Source organism: Musca autumnalis, unplaced genomic scaffold, assembly GCF_047663935.1.
Source record: "Musca autumnalis isolate F117 unplaced genomic scaffold, ASM4766393v1 scaffold_5, whole genome shotgun sequence".
Classification (NCBI taxonomy): Eukaryota; Metazoa; Arthropoda; class Insecta; order Diptera; family Muscidae; genus Musca; species Musca autumnalis.
The window spans coordinates 208,986,063-209,003,670 of NW_027412088.1; the positions used below are offsets into that span (position 1 = coordinate 208,986,063).

General features: G+C 34.9%; 1 protein-coding gene across 10 annotated transcripts in view; it reads right to left on the bottom strand.

Moving 5' to 3' along the window:
• LOC141387003 (uncharacterized) overlaps positions 1-17,608 on the bottom strand; it is a 321,944-nt gene that overhangs the window by 49,124 nt on the left and 255,212 nt on the right. For all 10 annotated transcript variants that reach the window (XM_073956005.1, XM_073956002.1, XM_073956006.1 and 7 more), the window contains exon 6: positions 17,276-17,449. In XM_073956005.1, the coding sequence (XP_073812106.1) occupies positions 17,276-17,449 (174 nt within the window). The remainder of the gene's footprint in view (positions 1-17,275; positions 17,450-17,608) is intronic.

A 17,608-nucleotide genomic window follows, 5' to 3' on the forward strand; every position in this document is an offset into this window, starting at 1 on the left:
GATCTCTATCTGTAGCGTATTATTGTTGGCTTTAATCTCAATAGATCTGTTAATGTGGATTGCTCTATACTGTGTCTCCAAGTAGTGAGCAATGTCTTGTAGTTCATATGATCCTATGGGTATCTTTATAATTTTGTCTCCGATATGGAAGAGATTGTTATCATTGTCCACATTTGGAATGGAATTGTAGGATTGAAAATCTATTAAACAGCACTCATAACTACCCTCTCCCAATTCAATAGGAGGTGAATAGTTTGAGTGTAAAATTGATGATTTACCCGTCAAAGTAAACGTTGTTGACATTGTAAGATTCTTTCTAGTAATAAGTAAAACATCAAATATACATATGTTTATATAAGGTTTTTATTTATTTTATTAAAATTATTTAAATGTGTTAAGTTTACAATACATTTGTCTTATCTATCCAGGAATTATGCTTGTTTGAAAATCCCAGCCATTTAACAAAGACTTTATCACCCTTTGTTTTTAATATTTTTTCTACTAAGTATGTGTTGGGATATTTTGTGGGTAAAAGTTCTTCTTTATAGAAACATCCATGTATGGGATTTCCTTCGTAGTCTTCTAGTAAATAAGTAGCAGGGTTGGTTAATCGTATTCCTCTTATTTTAAATATTTCTGTAGTCCAATTTGGCGTATACCCCTTTTCAAATTGATGTTTATATTTGCTGATGCGAACATGATCACCAGCACGAAGATTTTGCCTCTTAAAGATTTTTATGTGGTTATATACAGTTTTTAACAACATCTGCTCATTCGATGAGTTTACTTGAATAGGTGCCATTTTTATTGTTCGATGACGTGTTTTGTTGTATTGATCAACCAGGTCTCTATAAATATCAATCCATTGATAATTTCCATTGAAGCTAAACTCCTTCCACATCATGCCCTTTAAAGTTCTATTGAAGCGTTCAACAATTGAGGCTTTCAAGACACTGTATGTAGAGTAGTGGTTTATTGAATGTTTCTGCATTAATTTTTTAAATTCCTTGTTGAAAAATTCTTTTCCATCATCGGTTTGCAAATTCTTTGGAATTCTTCCATCTTTCAAAATTTTTTCAAATGCTCTATATACTTCTGTTGCTGTTTTTGTTTTAAGTGCTTCGCACCAGGCAAATTTCGAAAAGGTGTCGATAACAGTAAGCATAAATCTATATCCCCTGTTTGTTTTGGAATAGTTGCCCATTTCAACTAAATCAGCTTGCCAAAGGTCATCGATCCCCTTTGTAATAACCCTACGTCTTTTAAAATTTCTTCATGCTTGAGAGTGGAGTTCGTTTACCAATCCTCGCTTTTCCATTATTCAAGTTTTGGGGGATATATTAGAGCAATTGAGTTGAATGGGGGTTGAGATAAGACTTTAAAAATTTCCTTATGTGATTGTTTGAGATGGGATATTTCTTCTCTTAGTTGAGTACACTCCTGAATGATATTTTGGTTTAATACTTCTTGTATGTGCTTGATTTGTGAATGTATGTATGCTTGGTTGACCGCATCCGTTCCTTCTGTTGGGGGTGCAACGTTCCTAATTTTTTTATTTTGCACGTCAAGGTTGTTATCTTCGTCAATATTAATTCCCAGTATTCTCGAAACATTTTCTCTTACTTCTATTGAGTGGGTTTTTGGATTATAATGATGACCAAACTTGTCAACAGTCATAGGTTGTTTGTTTCCTTTAAAGTTTACTTAATAGATTATGTTGCCTTCTCGCAGTTCTTCGATAATCGAAACAATCTCATTAGTATGATTATTGTTTCCGGCTTGTTGTGATGCCATCAACAGCTTTAATCGTTCTACCAACTCGTTGGGATCGTCCCAGTATATATAGTTGGGTTTACTTGGATTTAGTGTCATTAAGCCTTTGCCACTGTGAGTATCCCCCATTAACTTTTTAATTATCCGCTTATATTTTTGTCCTTTGTTCCCCTTGATTCTACCATTAGGGTCATAGTTTATTTTAAATGCATTTGAGTTCAACAAGATTGTTTTATATATGTCGAGTTCTGTATTATCATATTTTTTGGGGTTTTGATAAAATAAGAGTTCAAACAGTCCTGGTGTAAATGCCCAATTTTTATTTCCAATTGTAATCTTTTCGTCGCTGATTTTCAGTGGTTTATCTCCAAACATCCATTCTCCATTTTCATCTTTATGCGGTCCATATACTGTATCTAGTTTTTTATTTTTCTTCAAGAGTGTTAGACTAATTGGATCGTATACATCATCCTCATTTTCTGAATAAAATGTGTCATCTTTTGAGGTATTGTAAGTATCATCATTTTGTGAATAATCTCCATTATCCTCTTTCCCCTCCAATATACTTGGCTCAAGCTTAATCTCCGGTTTATATTTTTTAAAGGGTGTACTCGCAACAAAAGATTCTCTAAATGAATCCATATTCTCCTTCTTGGGTGCAATCATTTTGCTTGCATTCTCAGTTGAAAGCTTTAGTAGTTTGTTTATGGGTTCTGTTAATGGTTTAAAAGTATTTGTCAATTCAGTAGTTTTAGCATCTTCGCCCATTTTAATGCTTTGAAATTTTCTTTTCAAAACATTTTTGGACTTTACAAGTCGTTTCAACATTGCTTCCTCCATGGTTGCAGGTGTACTAATGTAAATATACTATATAACATCTTTTAAATAATATTATGGTTGAATAAATGTATGAAAGCCTTTTCGATATCTCCCAGAGTGAATTTCATCATCTTTAGAAATCGTTAGAAATCCATATTTTTCTTTCCAGCATTCATGACACATGTCTTTGAAGATATCAAAACTCATGTCACATCCAACATGATCGTTGTATATGTGTTTTAAATTCAGATCGTCTTGTTTAAACATGATTATCATATTGGCATTATCACGCAACAAATGCTTTGGGATACGGGTGTATGTTTGACATAAGTAAAATGAGTCAACATTCTTATGTCGACCCATACTAAAGTAGTTTTTAATATTGTTCTGTTTATCACACGCTACATCGTCAAAAATCATGATTGAGTTTGGTTTTATTTCATCTGGTTGTATAACATCATCATTATTGGTGAATGTAAACAACCCCATCCCTTTTACAGAGGAAATCAGTTTCTTTAGGTACTCATATGACGGTTGATATAGCGATTTTGAATAAATGTAAACATTTTCAAATTTTAATCCATTTGGGCTTTCAATCAAACTAAGCATAACATTCGTCTTTCCACAGTTTGATGGACCCACTATTAATGCTCGTATAGTATTGGGTAACAAAGTACTATGTCGAGGGGTTTTCTTTTGTATAAAGTCCCCATTTCGTACTGTAATTTTAGCTTGTTGCTCAACTAATCTCATGTTTACAACTAATGACTAGTATAAGAACACATGACTATTTATAATATATATAATCGATTTACATATATATTTTGTTTAGCACATGTGAAAAAGTATAAAATGATTGTTTACAACGCAAATCGATTTATTAGAAAGAAAGCCGTTAAAGGAGGAGGACTTGTAAATAAGTTGATCAACTCTCTTCCAGTCGAACTTCATCTACCAGGTTACCAATTTTGTGGACCAGGTACAAAGCTAAGAAAACGCATACAAAGAGGAGATCAAGGCGTTAATCCACTGGATGCTGCTTGTAGAAAACACGATATTGCTTATTCACAGAACAAAGATATAGAACAACGACATATTGCTGATCGTGAACTAACTGAACGAGCTTGGGAACGAGTAAAATCAAAGGATAGTAGCATTGGAGAAAAAATAAACGCATATCTTGTAACTAATATAATGAAGGCAAAGACAAAGCTTGGAATGGGGATGGGTAATAAGAAACCCAAACAAATACTTGGTCAACAAATATTTAAAAATGCTATAAAGAATGCAACAGATTCCCTTAAAAGCGTTAAACCAACTGATATTAATGCTGCCATCAAAATAGCAAGGAAAGAAATACAAAAGACATTCCGAGGAAAAAAGTCAAAGGTGGTCATACCAAGAGTAATAAGGGTACCCAAAAGGGGAGGATTTCTTCCTCTCATACCTATTCTAACTGGGTTGGGAGCGTTGGGTGCATTAGCTTCGGGCAGTTCAGCGATAACCAATGCAGTTTTGAATGCTAAAAAAGCCAAAGAAGAGTTGCAAGAGCAAACCAGACACAACAAAACCATAGAAGCTATAGCTATGGGTAAAGGTCTCTATCTCAAACCATACAAAAAAGGCTATGGAATTTATGTTGATGAAAATGAAACGCCAAAAAACTAATAAAACAGCTGCCCAAAGGTCCACTTACCGATACACATATAAATACCTTTGGAAAAAAATACATCCCTTACTTTAGAGGTGTTTATATGCGAGATAAACTACCTAAAAAGCCTTATCGAATCGAATGTGGTGTCGTAAATTTGGATATTGACAGTGGGCCTGGCACACATTGGGTGGCATATTATAAGAATAACAATATCATCGACTATTATGATAGTTTTGGCAATCTTCAACCTCCAGCTGAAATTTTACGTTACTTGGGATCAGCTACAACATATAATTATAAACGAGATCAACGTTTCAATACATACAACTGTGGACATCTTTGCTTAAAATTTTTGTTGCAAATGAGCAAGATTTTATAAATAAAATACACCAACAACAAAATTACTCACTACAGTCTAATACAACTTATCCAAGATGTCGTACCTAATCCAAAGATCGGATGTCGCATTTGCCGACTTTCAATATTGTCATGGAAATGATAAAAACATTTTCATGAAGGAGCTATCATTTATGTGTGGAACTTCTGTTATTCCGAATCATTTTTTGTTTCGACCACCTTATAGTGCAAAGGAGCTTGATGGAGAAGCACTCAGAACAATCAACTACACCAAAACTTATGTTAATGGATTAGACTGGACCGATGGAGAAATCTGCTACAATGATATCGAGGATGTTCTCTCACCATTAAACAACTATCAATACGTTTTTGTAAATGGGAAAGAAAAGAAATGCTTTTTGGAAAACTATCTTCAAACTAATATTGTTAATTTAGAAAGTAATATGAATCTTAGAACTCGTCAAGATTATTTCACCAACTGTCCAATACATATAGATTCTAAGTATAAATGTGCTGTTAATAATGTATTTAAGATATTTGTTTTCATTGAACAGAAATGGTATTATATTCGTGATATAATACAAGATGGATTGTAAAAACCAAAACATAAAATAAAGATTATAAATAAAACAACAAAGATTTGAGTGTTTTAATTTTTCTCAAATTTTATTCATAGAAGTGCAAGCAATGAATGTGAACAATAATACTAATATTGTTTAAAACTCTCTGGTGCCGCAAACATCTAGACCAATTTCAGGGAGGATATCATCTAAAATATCTTGATTGATGGGAATATTGTTTGTATAAAGTCTTCTCATTAGCGGACAGCTGTATGACATTCGTAAATGCTCTGCAACAGGACAGTCAGCTTCTTCCCATTGATGAATAACTAATTCACAAAAATAACATCTGGTCAAATCTCCTATACCAATATAATAAAATCCAACTGCAGCCATCGTCTTTGTATCTGGATACGGTAATGGCCAACCATTGAAGGTTTTTAAACGCTCGTCTTCCCTATTAAGCGCAGACATCTTTATAACTAAAGTACTATTTTCATACTGAAACCTCTATCCCCCCAAATTTAAATAAGAAGCCACAGAAACTTTAAATTTTATAAAAATTCTTTATTTTTGTTTAATACGGTGGATAATAAAATGTTGGAATTTCCAATTGTTTTAACTCTAATTTATATACATCTGCTCCGCTGGAATCTTTCAGGGTAGATTTTGTGATAGCATATCCTCCACCAGCTAATTGTTTCACATGTTCATCTCCTAGTGAAAGAAATCTTGTTGGCAAGTAAAGAATAGAGTCATTTATCCTCAATACAATTCTCTCCCCATATTTTGTTTTGCTCTTGAATGCTCCGGTGATGATGTAATCCTTGTTGTCCTCCATATCCTTCAAAGGAATTATTGATTTGATGTTGAAGGAATTGAAGAAAGTAATTAAATCTCCGCTCGCCATGTCTTCACTTGTACTTTAACTTTTATACTGTGAATCTTATTTAAGATTATTTGCTTTTTATACGAAAACTGTAGTATGCTAAAACATGAATTTCACAATATTGTGAAATTAATTGGGTATACATATGTTAAGTTATGAACATGATTGAACATGCTCACAGAGAGACTGGCGGACGGACGGAAAAATCCACTTTGATTACGATCATGATTCGGCATGCTTACGGACAGACATATATTAAAATAAATGTATTTTGTTTACATTAGCGATCAAATGTGGTTCTCTCTCAACTTCTCGGTCTGGCTCCCTCCCACACATATACAGGGTAAATGTGGTTCTCTCCTCAAATCTCGGTCTCGCTCTCTGTAGCACATATACAGGAGGTAAAATATGCAACATTGTTTCATATTTTGCTTCACACATACAGGAGGTAAAATATGCAACATTGTTTCATATTTTGCTTCACACATACAAGAGGTAAAATATGCAACTTTGTTTCATATTTTGCTTCACACATACAGGAGGTAAAATATGCAACATTGTTTCATATTTTGCTTCACACATACAAGAGGTAAAATATGCAACTTTGTTTCATATTTTGCTTCACACATACAAGAGGTAAAATATGCAACTTTGTTTCATATTTTGCTTCACACATACAAGAGGTAAAATTTGCAACTTTGTTTCATATTTTGCTTCACACATACAGGAGGTAAAATATGCAACATTGTTTCATATTTTGCCTCGCTTATATTTAAACGCTTACATATGTATGTATGTATTCTTGATTATATTATCGAAAAAATGTGGGTCTCTCTCAAATTCTCGGGCTCTCTCCCCCTCATCCGTTCATATAGGTGGCTTAGCCTATCATATTTCTTGTAATTTTTTGTTGTTTTGACCCACTGTGCAGTTAAATTTAATCCTCGCTCTCCAAATACTCTCTCTCTCACACACACACACACTTTATCTCTCCTTCTCTCTCTCTCTCACACACACACACACACACACACACACACTCTCTCTCTCACACACACACACACAGACAGGAGGTAAAAAGGTATCAAATTACTGATCTGGAATCGGCATTACCCCTCTACTGTTATGACATCTTAATTTTTATAGACATTTTTATGAAGGATGAAGAAGGTCATTGTTTCGTTTACAACTGTTTGCCCTCGGTTGCCGCCCATGTTTTTCTTGTTTTTGTACAAGAGTGTGGAGAGGGAGTTTTGTTGTTCTTTGTGACTTTTACAATTTTGTTAACATTTACGGTCGCATTTTTACAGCTTGTTGTAGGTATTGTCTTAACGTTTTGACCTTTGTCTTCTTCTTCCTGTTGTGGCGTTAAGGAATTTGTTTGGCATTTTCTTGCTCCAGTCTTTCTCCTCTGAGAAAAATTATTCACCGTTAGTGTATTTTTGCTACATCCGTTTTTTATTACAATTGTTACGCATTTAGTTTGTCGATTGCTGTTGTTGTTGTTGTTGCTACTATTGTTATTGCTGCTACTAACCGGGTGTATTGCTGTCATTTTCATTATTTTTAAAAGGTTTTATTCTCTTAACTTTCCTGCAAAATGTGATGAGACCTGATGTTATTTTTTGGTCTACAATGTAATTGGCGAACACAGCAGCGAGCAGGTGTCTTCTATCTTTGTTTTCGTTTCAACCCTCTGCGATAGAATAACACCACGGATCCACATTGTAGAAATTCACTTTGGTTTCTGAAGGAAAATTAAAACAAATATGGCAGGCACTTGCTTGTGTGTCCTACACAGTTCGGTGTGGAAGATTTGGTTTGTTTGGAAAGGTACACTCAATTTCTATAATGTAAATATAGGAATGCGTATTATTTAATGAGAAAATAATCCAACTACGAGGATTACTATATATATTTCTGGCCTAATATTGACAATGTGAATATTTATCATCAAAAATAGTTTTATTGTATTCTCCAACATGATTTATACACTTTTACACATGTTCAAACCAATTGTCGAAGCATTTTTTCCTGTCCGATTGAGACAGCTCCAAAACATGGCTTCAACATCATCTTCTGGCGACAAAAATTGTTTACCATGCACTTTTTCTTAATGTGAGGTAATAAAGATAAGTCGTACAGCCCACGCATGACCCACAATCCCAAGGCAACGGGTTCTTTTGTACTAGATTGATCTGAAACCATGGAGTTTTGGCCAGCGACCGCCTACCCAGCATAAAAACCTGTGCTTCTATGTAGATTTACTATAACAAGAACAACAGATAACCCATTAATTCAACGTTTTGGACGGTCAAAAAGGCGCCGATCTGAGCCGATGTTTGTTCGTTTTTTTTGAATATTACACCACAAACAAATTGTGGTGTACCATTCGGAATTGGTCGTTTTAAGTTGCTCAAGCGGAGCAGTCGTCAGAAACAGGCGATCATTGGCGGTCCATTGAAGTGGTTCTACCACGAACAACATTCGTTGGATTTAGCTCGTCTTCGAAGACCCATACGACTGTATCGTAACCTGAGAATTTTTATTTATTTTTTTTTCGTATTTTTCGAAATTTCTTGCACCAATCGACACGCGATCCAATGAGAACAAACCTTTTTTTTTGGCTAGTTATTTACCAATATGGAATGTATGCTGGTGGAGGAAATGCACGACATCAATGTTCTCTGGCACAACGACCGTTTTTGGAAAACTTTCGTATTTGAGCGTCGACCATGATCGAATTCATTAAACCAGTTCTTCACAATCCTGCAGCATTGTGTGTTCATTGGGGAGACCCAAAAAATTCAATTTTCAAAGGCCTACCCTCTTAGTTTATTCTATTTGATCCAAAAACCTTATAAATGCAATTTTATGGCGATCGGTTAACGTTAACCCATGCCACCCGTGCGATTTTTGTTTCCATAGTAATTTGTAAGGAGCCAAAAGTGAATTTTTACGAAAAGTCTGTAAAGGCCGCATTTATGATCCAATCTATTAAACAAATTTTACAATAAATTTTTGTGGCTAAGAAAGAATCATATCCTATCTGATCCAAATCCGATCCGATTTTCACAATTTTTTTAGGATTCGTTTTTAGCCACATCAATGAACTGTTAATTTTTTTATTGATTGTGCCATAAATGCGGCCTTTAGAGAAAGAAAAAATAAATAAAAAAATTTTCGCACTAATGTATACAGAGATTTAAGTTCATAGTTGCCCTTTTGACGTGGGTCCAATTTAAGGCTGTATTGTGGAATCCAATGTCTACTGTAACAGTTCTGGTGCCGATTTGGAAGTCGGAGTGTCCTTTCTTCCGGCTTTTCCCATGTGGATGTATGACTCTGAGTAATCGAGCTTGACTCTTTGGTTAAGGGACACATTTAGAACATTGATGGTCATTCTTATAATATTGCCCATAATTTTCTATGCCTGCGAACAGCTGAGCCCTTCACATAGACAAATGCTGAACTCCTCAGCTATTAGCGAACATAAGAAATTATGTGCAATAGTCTGAGAATGGACATAAATTCAGTGGAGGAATCTCAAAACTTCGATAGAAAAAATATGTGGTCGATAGAAAAACATGTTTTTCAAATTGACATTAAAATCATTCTAGGCGATTTTAACGCCAAAATTGGAAAGGAAAATATCTTTGGCCCAACAGTCGGGAAATTCAGTTGCCACAGTGAAACATCTGATGAGGCTGATAGACTTTGCAGCTGCAATAATCTCGATATTCATAAGGGCACCTGACTGTCTCCAGATCAAAGAACAAGTAATCAAATTGATCATGTTGTGATAGATGGAAGACATTCATCGAGCGTGTTGGATGTACGGTCGTTCCGAGGCGAAAACATAGACTCGGACCACTACCTTGTTGCAGCAAAGGTACGTACCAGATTAAACGTAGCAAACAAAGTGCGAACAGACACAACGTGGAAGTTGGACGTCGATAGGCTGCAAACACAACAGATAGCCACAGCATATTCCAACTCAACCAACTCAGCCCAATTGCTTAATGAAAGCACTCCTTTCCCGATAACATAACAACACAATGGCAAAATATTGCCCACTCCATGCAAACAGCCGCAAAATCCATACTTGGATTCCAGAGACCTCCACAAAGGAATTCATGGTATGACCAGGAGGGTCGTACTGCTACCGAAGAGAAAAATGCAGCATATAGAGCTACTTTACAATCAGTAGCAACGCGTAGCGCACGAGAGAGATATCGGGAGAAAAGGAGAGAAGAAAAACGACTTTTCCGCAAGAAAAAGAGAGACATGGAAAAGCGGGAGTGTGAAAAAATCGAGATGTACAAGATGAGGTAAAAACAGCAATCAACCGGCTGAAGAATAATAAAGCAGCAGAAGCCGATGGCTTACCAGCCGAGCTGTTTAAAACCGCAGGCGACGCGCTGATAAGGTGTATGCATCAGCTAGTTAGCACCATCTGGCAGGAAGAACGGGTACCCGACGATTGGAACCTGAGCATCCTGTGCCCCGTCCACAAGAAGGGAGATAAGACTGTATGCTCTAACTATAGGGGCATAAATCTACTCCCTATTGCCTACAAGATCGTGTCAGGGATATTGTGCGAACGACTAAAGCCAATGGTCAACGAAATAATTGGACCATACCAATGTGGCTTTAGACCTGGCAAGTCCACCATTGACCAGCTATTTACCCTGCGGCAAATCCTTGAGAAGACCCAAGAGATGCAGATCGACACATATCACCTTTTTGTCGATTATAAAGCAGCGTTCGACAGTCCCCTCCGATCAAAGGTATTCCATGCAATGTCTGAATTTGGTATCCCCGCAAAGCTCATCCGGCTTTGTAAGATGGCTTTAACTGACACTAGGTCATCAGTTAAAATTGGAAATAACCTCTCAGTTCAGTACCAAAAGAGGTTTCAGACAAGGAGATAGCCTTTCGTGTGACCTATTCAACATTTTGCTGGAAAAGGTAATACGACATGCAAAATGTCAAAAGAAATGGCACGATCTACACCTATAGTCACATATTACTTGCTTATGCTGATGACATAGACATCATAGGACGATCACTAAAGGAAGTAACTGAAACCTTTAGGAAGGTCGAAGGAGAATCTGCGAAAGTGGGTCTGGCGGTAAACGGCGAAAAGACCAAATTGATGGTGTCAACGCGTAAAGCGTCCATAGAGCTCGGACCAACGGTGGAAGTTGGTACCTATAACTTTGAGGTAGTTAAAGACTTCGTCTACCTCGGCACTGCCATAAACACAACAAACAACATCAGTTATGAAATAAGAAGAAAAATTGTATTGGCCAACAGATGCTACTATGGTTTAAGTAAGCAATTTAAAAACAAAGCCACATCTCGTCGTGATGAACCCGCTAAAAATGCGTATGAATACATGCCACATGGCGGTGCACGAAGAATCGGGAGGCCTAAGCTTCGATGGAGCATGCAAGTAGATGAAGAAATGAAAAGGCGCGGTATTCCAAAAAGCGAAGCGAAAAACAGAGAGGATTGGAGATCTTTTCTTAGTTCGGTCTATCGAACAAATGTTATGTAATGGGCCAACTAAGTAAGTATGTAAGTACAAACAACAGCAAATATCAGCGAGTTCGGTTTAAGAGGGCATTAAGTTACTTTTGAAAACCAACAATTTGGCTAATAGATGTATACTTTGTTCCAGAACTTGCAAGAGTCTACTATTTTGAAATTTGTAAAATTTTTGTCTTTATAAATTTGGCAGAAATTTCAAAAATAGTAGATTCTTGCAGGTTCTGGAACGGATCAATAATATAGTTTAAGGACATTTTTTCCAATGAACCATAAAATGGAAGCAACTTAAATAACTAAAAATGTAAATTTTTTGATATTACCTTAAAGAAAGAACAAGAACTCCACTAAGCATTCCCCTCACAATATCTATTTTTTTTCTTTCTTTTTGTTTTGCATTATTTTGCCCCACAAATATTTATTTCTTTAATATCACGAACAACTTTAGATAAACTAAAGTATTTAACAATGAGCTTCTCGGGGGGATACGTTTCCTTTTATTTTCTTTTTAGGGTTTCCTCATCTCTTTTGAATTTTCCGCAAAGCCTTTAATTTGAATTTGTTTTACAGATTTTTGTACTTCTTTTTTGCCTGCTTTACTTGCTTTGTTCATCGCTATTCCCTGCTTATTTCCTTGGCATTAATGCTCAATGAACACGTAATGATAACGAAAGGAATCCTGTAAAATGAAAAAAAAAAAAAAAACACAGGACGACAGAGCAACAGTAACTTTGGAATTCTTACTGGTAATGACTATAAGAAAGCTATCTGGCCAACTAAATTCCCATCCAGTTTAACAAATGTGTACACGAGCAACATTTGTATGGCATACAAACGACCTGAGCAGGACATTTGTTAGCTGGTCATTCAGTTAGCTTTGGCTTACAGTGTCCTTGAGCAAGGACCACTGGGTCACTTAGATATTTCTTGAAGAGTCACATTTGCTCAGTGAATCATTCGGTAGTCAACCAAGGAGATGGATGGATGAATGGCTGCATTGCAAATGTATGCTTATTTAAGTTGAAGACCTCATGTCTGGACGATGGCAATGTCTGTGCGTTTGAATTTTTTCGCCTGTTTTATTAGGAATTTGTTTCATTTCTTCCTCTTCTTCTGCTTCATTTTTATGTGCGAGGAACGGAAATTAATGTATGAACATTGCTGTGTCTACATCTTGCAAGTTCTTCGCCACCTTCCGTCATCCTCCCCAATTTCCTTATTCATATTCATTGAACCAAGTGAAAGAAAATCAACTGAAGACAGGAATAGCAGGCGGAATTGAAACAGATTTAAATTGACAGATACTCCATGCTACTGCCGCCAGCCAGTGGTTTTGGACCCAGCAATAAATACAACAACAACAGCAACAACAATTCGTGCAGTTTATATTGGTTTCTATCAGAAATCGTAAGCGTGTCGACTTTGTAGCAGCAGTTTTCAATCAATGTTTTGCCATGCAAAAGATCGGTGATTAGATTTTCTGCCATTCATTGTGTTCACTTCGAGCATTTAATTGATTAGAAAGTGTCATTAAAAGCTTGTTGTTGTTGCTGTTTTTTCTTGTTTCCTCCTCTTCTTTATGTTGCTGTCAATCCCAGTTAAAGTTAAAATGAGCAGCATAATGGGAATGTTGACGTTAGTCGTTAGGTTTTTATTTGAATCAAATTACTGGGAATTGAATTTGGTAAAAATGTTTTTAACGAAATGTGTTTTGCTGGCGCAGGGAATGGAAATTGAATTTCACAGTTAATGCTTTGCGTATTTTGTTGTTGCGGTTTCTATGAAAAGGTTATCGTTAACATTTCGGGGTGAAAACGGATGTTTTATATTTAAGAAAACTCTTCAGAACAAATCAAAGGAAACAGTTAAAACATCATCAAGTTTTTTCCGGGCCGAACTTTTTACACCCTCCACCATGAAATATTTTGAACTAAAATAAATCAAAAAAAAAAAAAAAAATAGATAAATAAATAAATAAATAAATAAATAAATAAATAAATAAATAAATAAATAAATAAATAAATAAATAAATAAATAAATAAATAAATAAATAAATAAATAAATAAATAAATAAATAAATAAATAAATAAATAAATAAATAAATAAATAAATAAATAAATAAATAAATAAATAAATAAATAAATAAATAAATAAATAAATAAATAAATAAATAAATAAATAAATAAATAAATAAATAAATAAATAAATAAATAAATAAATAAATAAATAAATAAATAAATAAATAAATAAATAAATAAATAAATAATTAAATAAATAAATAAATAAATAAATAAATAAATAAATAAATAAATAAATAAATAAATAAATAAATAAATAAATAAATAAATAAATAAATAAATAAATAAATAAATAAATAAATAAATAAATAAATAAATAAATAAATAAATAAATAAATAAATAAATAAATAAATAAAAACACATGGAAAAAAGTGTTGTCACGGCGTGTTAGTGTTCAGAACCAAACTCATAACTTTCAAAGGCTACGCTAAGCGTTTGTGATGAAAGTCATACAAAGATTTGAACAAAAAATTCGACTTTGTAAAAAGCAAATTGAATTTGAAATAGGAAAAAAGTTAGATGATAGCGAAGCCGCCCCACAATCGATGTGTCTGAGGAGCCTTCCTAAACCAAAGGAGAAACATGTCATGTCACACAGTGGTGGTTGTGTTGGTTCGTATCGTCGGCTTTCCTTTTTCAAAAAGCATCTTGGCCAGTAAGCTCGTCTCTAACGAGAAATTAATTAAAAAGTCGTTATGTTCGACCGTGCCCTTTATACCCTCCACCATAACTTTTTCTTAACTAAAAGGGAATTATTAGTTTCCTTTACTGTCCATTTATCTGCAACATTTTTTTCGACCACGGATACCCCAAATACCTAAACTATTTAATCTAATACAAAAATGTGTTCAATCAGGTGGTACCTTTATTTGAGGGTTATATCAAGGTGTGGACCTATGTTGAAAACTTTTGGTGGACATGTTTTGTGACTGCAGGGAATCTCAAATGCCAAAATACGAAAAGTTCCGTCCAAAAATGTTGTCAACACCCTAAAATACCGGAAATCCCGAGGTACTGTGATATGGGGCCTATATCAAAACATGGACCTATATTTACAACCTTTGGTAGAGAAGTGTTGTGACCAATGGGAGCTTCAAATGTCAAATTCCAGCAAGTTCGGTCAAGAAATTCAGCTAAAATTCTCAAAACACCGAAAATCGAGAGGTACGCTTAGATGGGGCCTATACCAACAAGTGGAACTAAAATGAACTTTTTTAGAGAGAACATTTTGTGACCAGTGGGAATCTCAAATGTCAAATTACGGGTAGTTCCGTCAAACAATGTAGCTAAAATCCTCAAAATATCGAAAATCTGGAGGTACGGTTATATGGAGGCTACATTAAATCATGGACCTATGTTGACGATTTTTGTTGGAGGAGTTTCGTGGGAACCCACTGGGAACCTCAGATGTCAAATTAATGCTAGTTCGGATAAAAAATTGTTGCTAAAATCCTCAAAATACCGAAAATCACGAGGTACCGTAAAATGGGGGTCTATACCAAAACATGGACCCATGTCCACTATTCTCGGAATATAGGTATTTTGATCACTAGGAACCCTAAATGTCATATTATAGATCGGTCTGCAAATGTGACTAAAAACGTCAAAATACCTGAAATCGGGCGATATTGTTATATGGGGGCCGTACCAAAACGTGGACCGATGTAGACCATCATCGAACTTGACCTGCCTGTAAATAAAATACTCATGTTCCTAAAATTTAAGCTTCCTGTCTCCATGCCAGAGTGTTAACAATAGACGGACAATCAGAAATGCATAGATCGGCACAACATTTTACCCTTATCAAGAATATATGTGCTTCATAGGTTCGCAAATGATTATTTCAATGCATTACAAACGGAATGACAAAGTTGATATACCCTTCATCTTATGGTAGAGAGTATCAACATATACTACCTGAGGAAAAATCAAATGCAACATGCAAAATATTCTCATTTGGCTTATTAATTCAGCTCATTAATTGGCGAACTTGAGAACTAAAACAACTTGTTAACATCCTAAAGTAGTTGGTTTATTATGAATTGTGAAACATAATTCGAATATTGATTATACACATTGAACTTGCCGCTGTAAATAAGCTTGCTGAAGTTGTTCGATCGAAAGAAATCAGCAAAATACGCATTTTATCCCACACAAATACCCATCTCCAGCATATAAGCGCAGACACGAGACGCCACATACCTCTATACTTAACTTTCATAACGCATCAATTTCAATAAACAGTTATTTAAAAGTTTTTAATGCACAAACACCCCATAAATTCAGGCAACACCAACAACACATTCGCATACACAAATCCAAGCAAAAGAAGAAAAAAGACAAAATGATAGTTGAAAAGATAAAACTTATAGGAAAATAGTCTGACTTTTGATTTCCCTTAAGCACACATAAATGCATACATACATTTCAATTCCATATGTATGTATGTGTGTGTTGATGAGGGAATCACATGAACTTTATCTTACACACACACACACACACACACACACTGTAGATGTTTTTGAAATTGTTTGTAGCCATTCACGTTTCCAATAGAAAAGTTCAAATTCCATAATGAGATGCGAGATGCGAAATGAAATCATAAAAAATATTGGAGAAACTTTTTTGAACACCACGCGCGCACCAAGTCTTGGGGGGAAACATGATTTCATATTTTTGTTCATTGATAACGCATAAATACTTATATTTGTTGGTTGTTGCCTCAGACGAAGAAACTTTGTTCAGCGACAAAACAAAAAAAAGCAGAATCGAACAGTTTAAAATTTGAAGGATAAAACAAATTCACGAACAGTAGCAGCAGGCATCAAGAGGGCGGTGAAGATAAACTTTTGTCTTCATTTGCAAATGATGGCAAAAGTTTTTATTTTTAGTGTTTCTTAGATATTTTGCTCTCTGCTTACCAAAAAAATTCCATTAAAAAAGGAAAAAAAAGATACAACAAAAGTTTGCACTTTAGTTGGAGGGGAAAATAAATATAACGATTTACATTTTATTGAGAAAATCACATGTACATACATACACAGCAAACACTTTAAGAATGTTTCTCTAAAGTGATTTTCTCAATGTATGTGAGTGTGTGTGTGAAAGAGAATAGTTTATGGAATGATCTGCCAAAACAAATGGCCAAACTGCTTTCACAAATTTGTTAGGTTTGTCAAATTGCCATTGTCACCGAGCCAGAAGAATTCCACCACATTTTAGGCAAAGGCGAAGCCAAGTCAACTGGATGAGTAGATCCAGCTGCCAGCAACAGCAGTTTTCTAGTGTTGAAGAAATGACATAACAGTTCTTGGAATAACCATCCATGATTTTTTGTTTTATTTCCTTGAACAAGTTGTGGAAAAAGAAACAAAAACAAAAAACGGAAACGTGCCAAAATGACAAATTACTAACAACTAAATAAACGCTAATTTCTTGCTTGTCCTTTGCATCCTGCATATTTGTGACCCATGTGCCAATGTGTTTTTTTGCTTGTTTTCTTTTTATCTTCCAGCAGAGTTTAAGAGTTGTTCGCGGGTACTTAAAAAGTTGTTATTTTGAAAAGTTTTCCCATTTGCCACATTTTCAACTTACCTTTGACCATCGACCGCAAACTGTTCATTTTGCAAATACAATTTGATGTAAGGCTGACGTGTGTGCAATTTGTAGCGGCAATTTAAGGCTCTGGGATATAGGCCAGGATAGGCAGGTGATTGAACGTAACAGGTTTGTAGGCGGCAATCACGATATTCACGTTCACAATATGATCTGAAAGAAGGAACAAATAATGTATTTAAATTCCAGGTTGCTTTAAATATACGGGAATGTTATAGAAGAAATAAAACGGAAACGGAAAATATAACAAAGTTGACGTAGTCGGAGAACATTCATTTAGTGTTTTATATATAGTCCAATAAATAAGAGGGA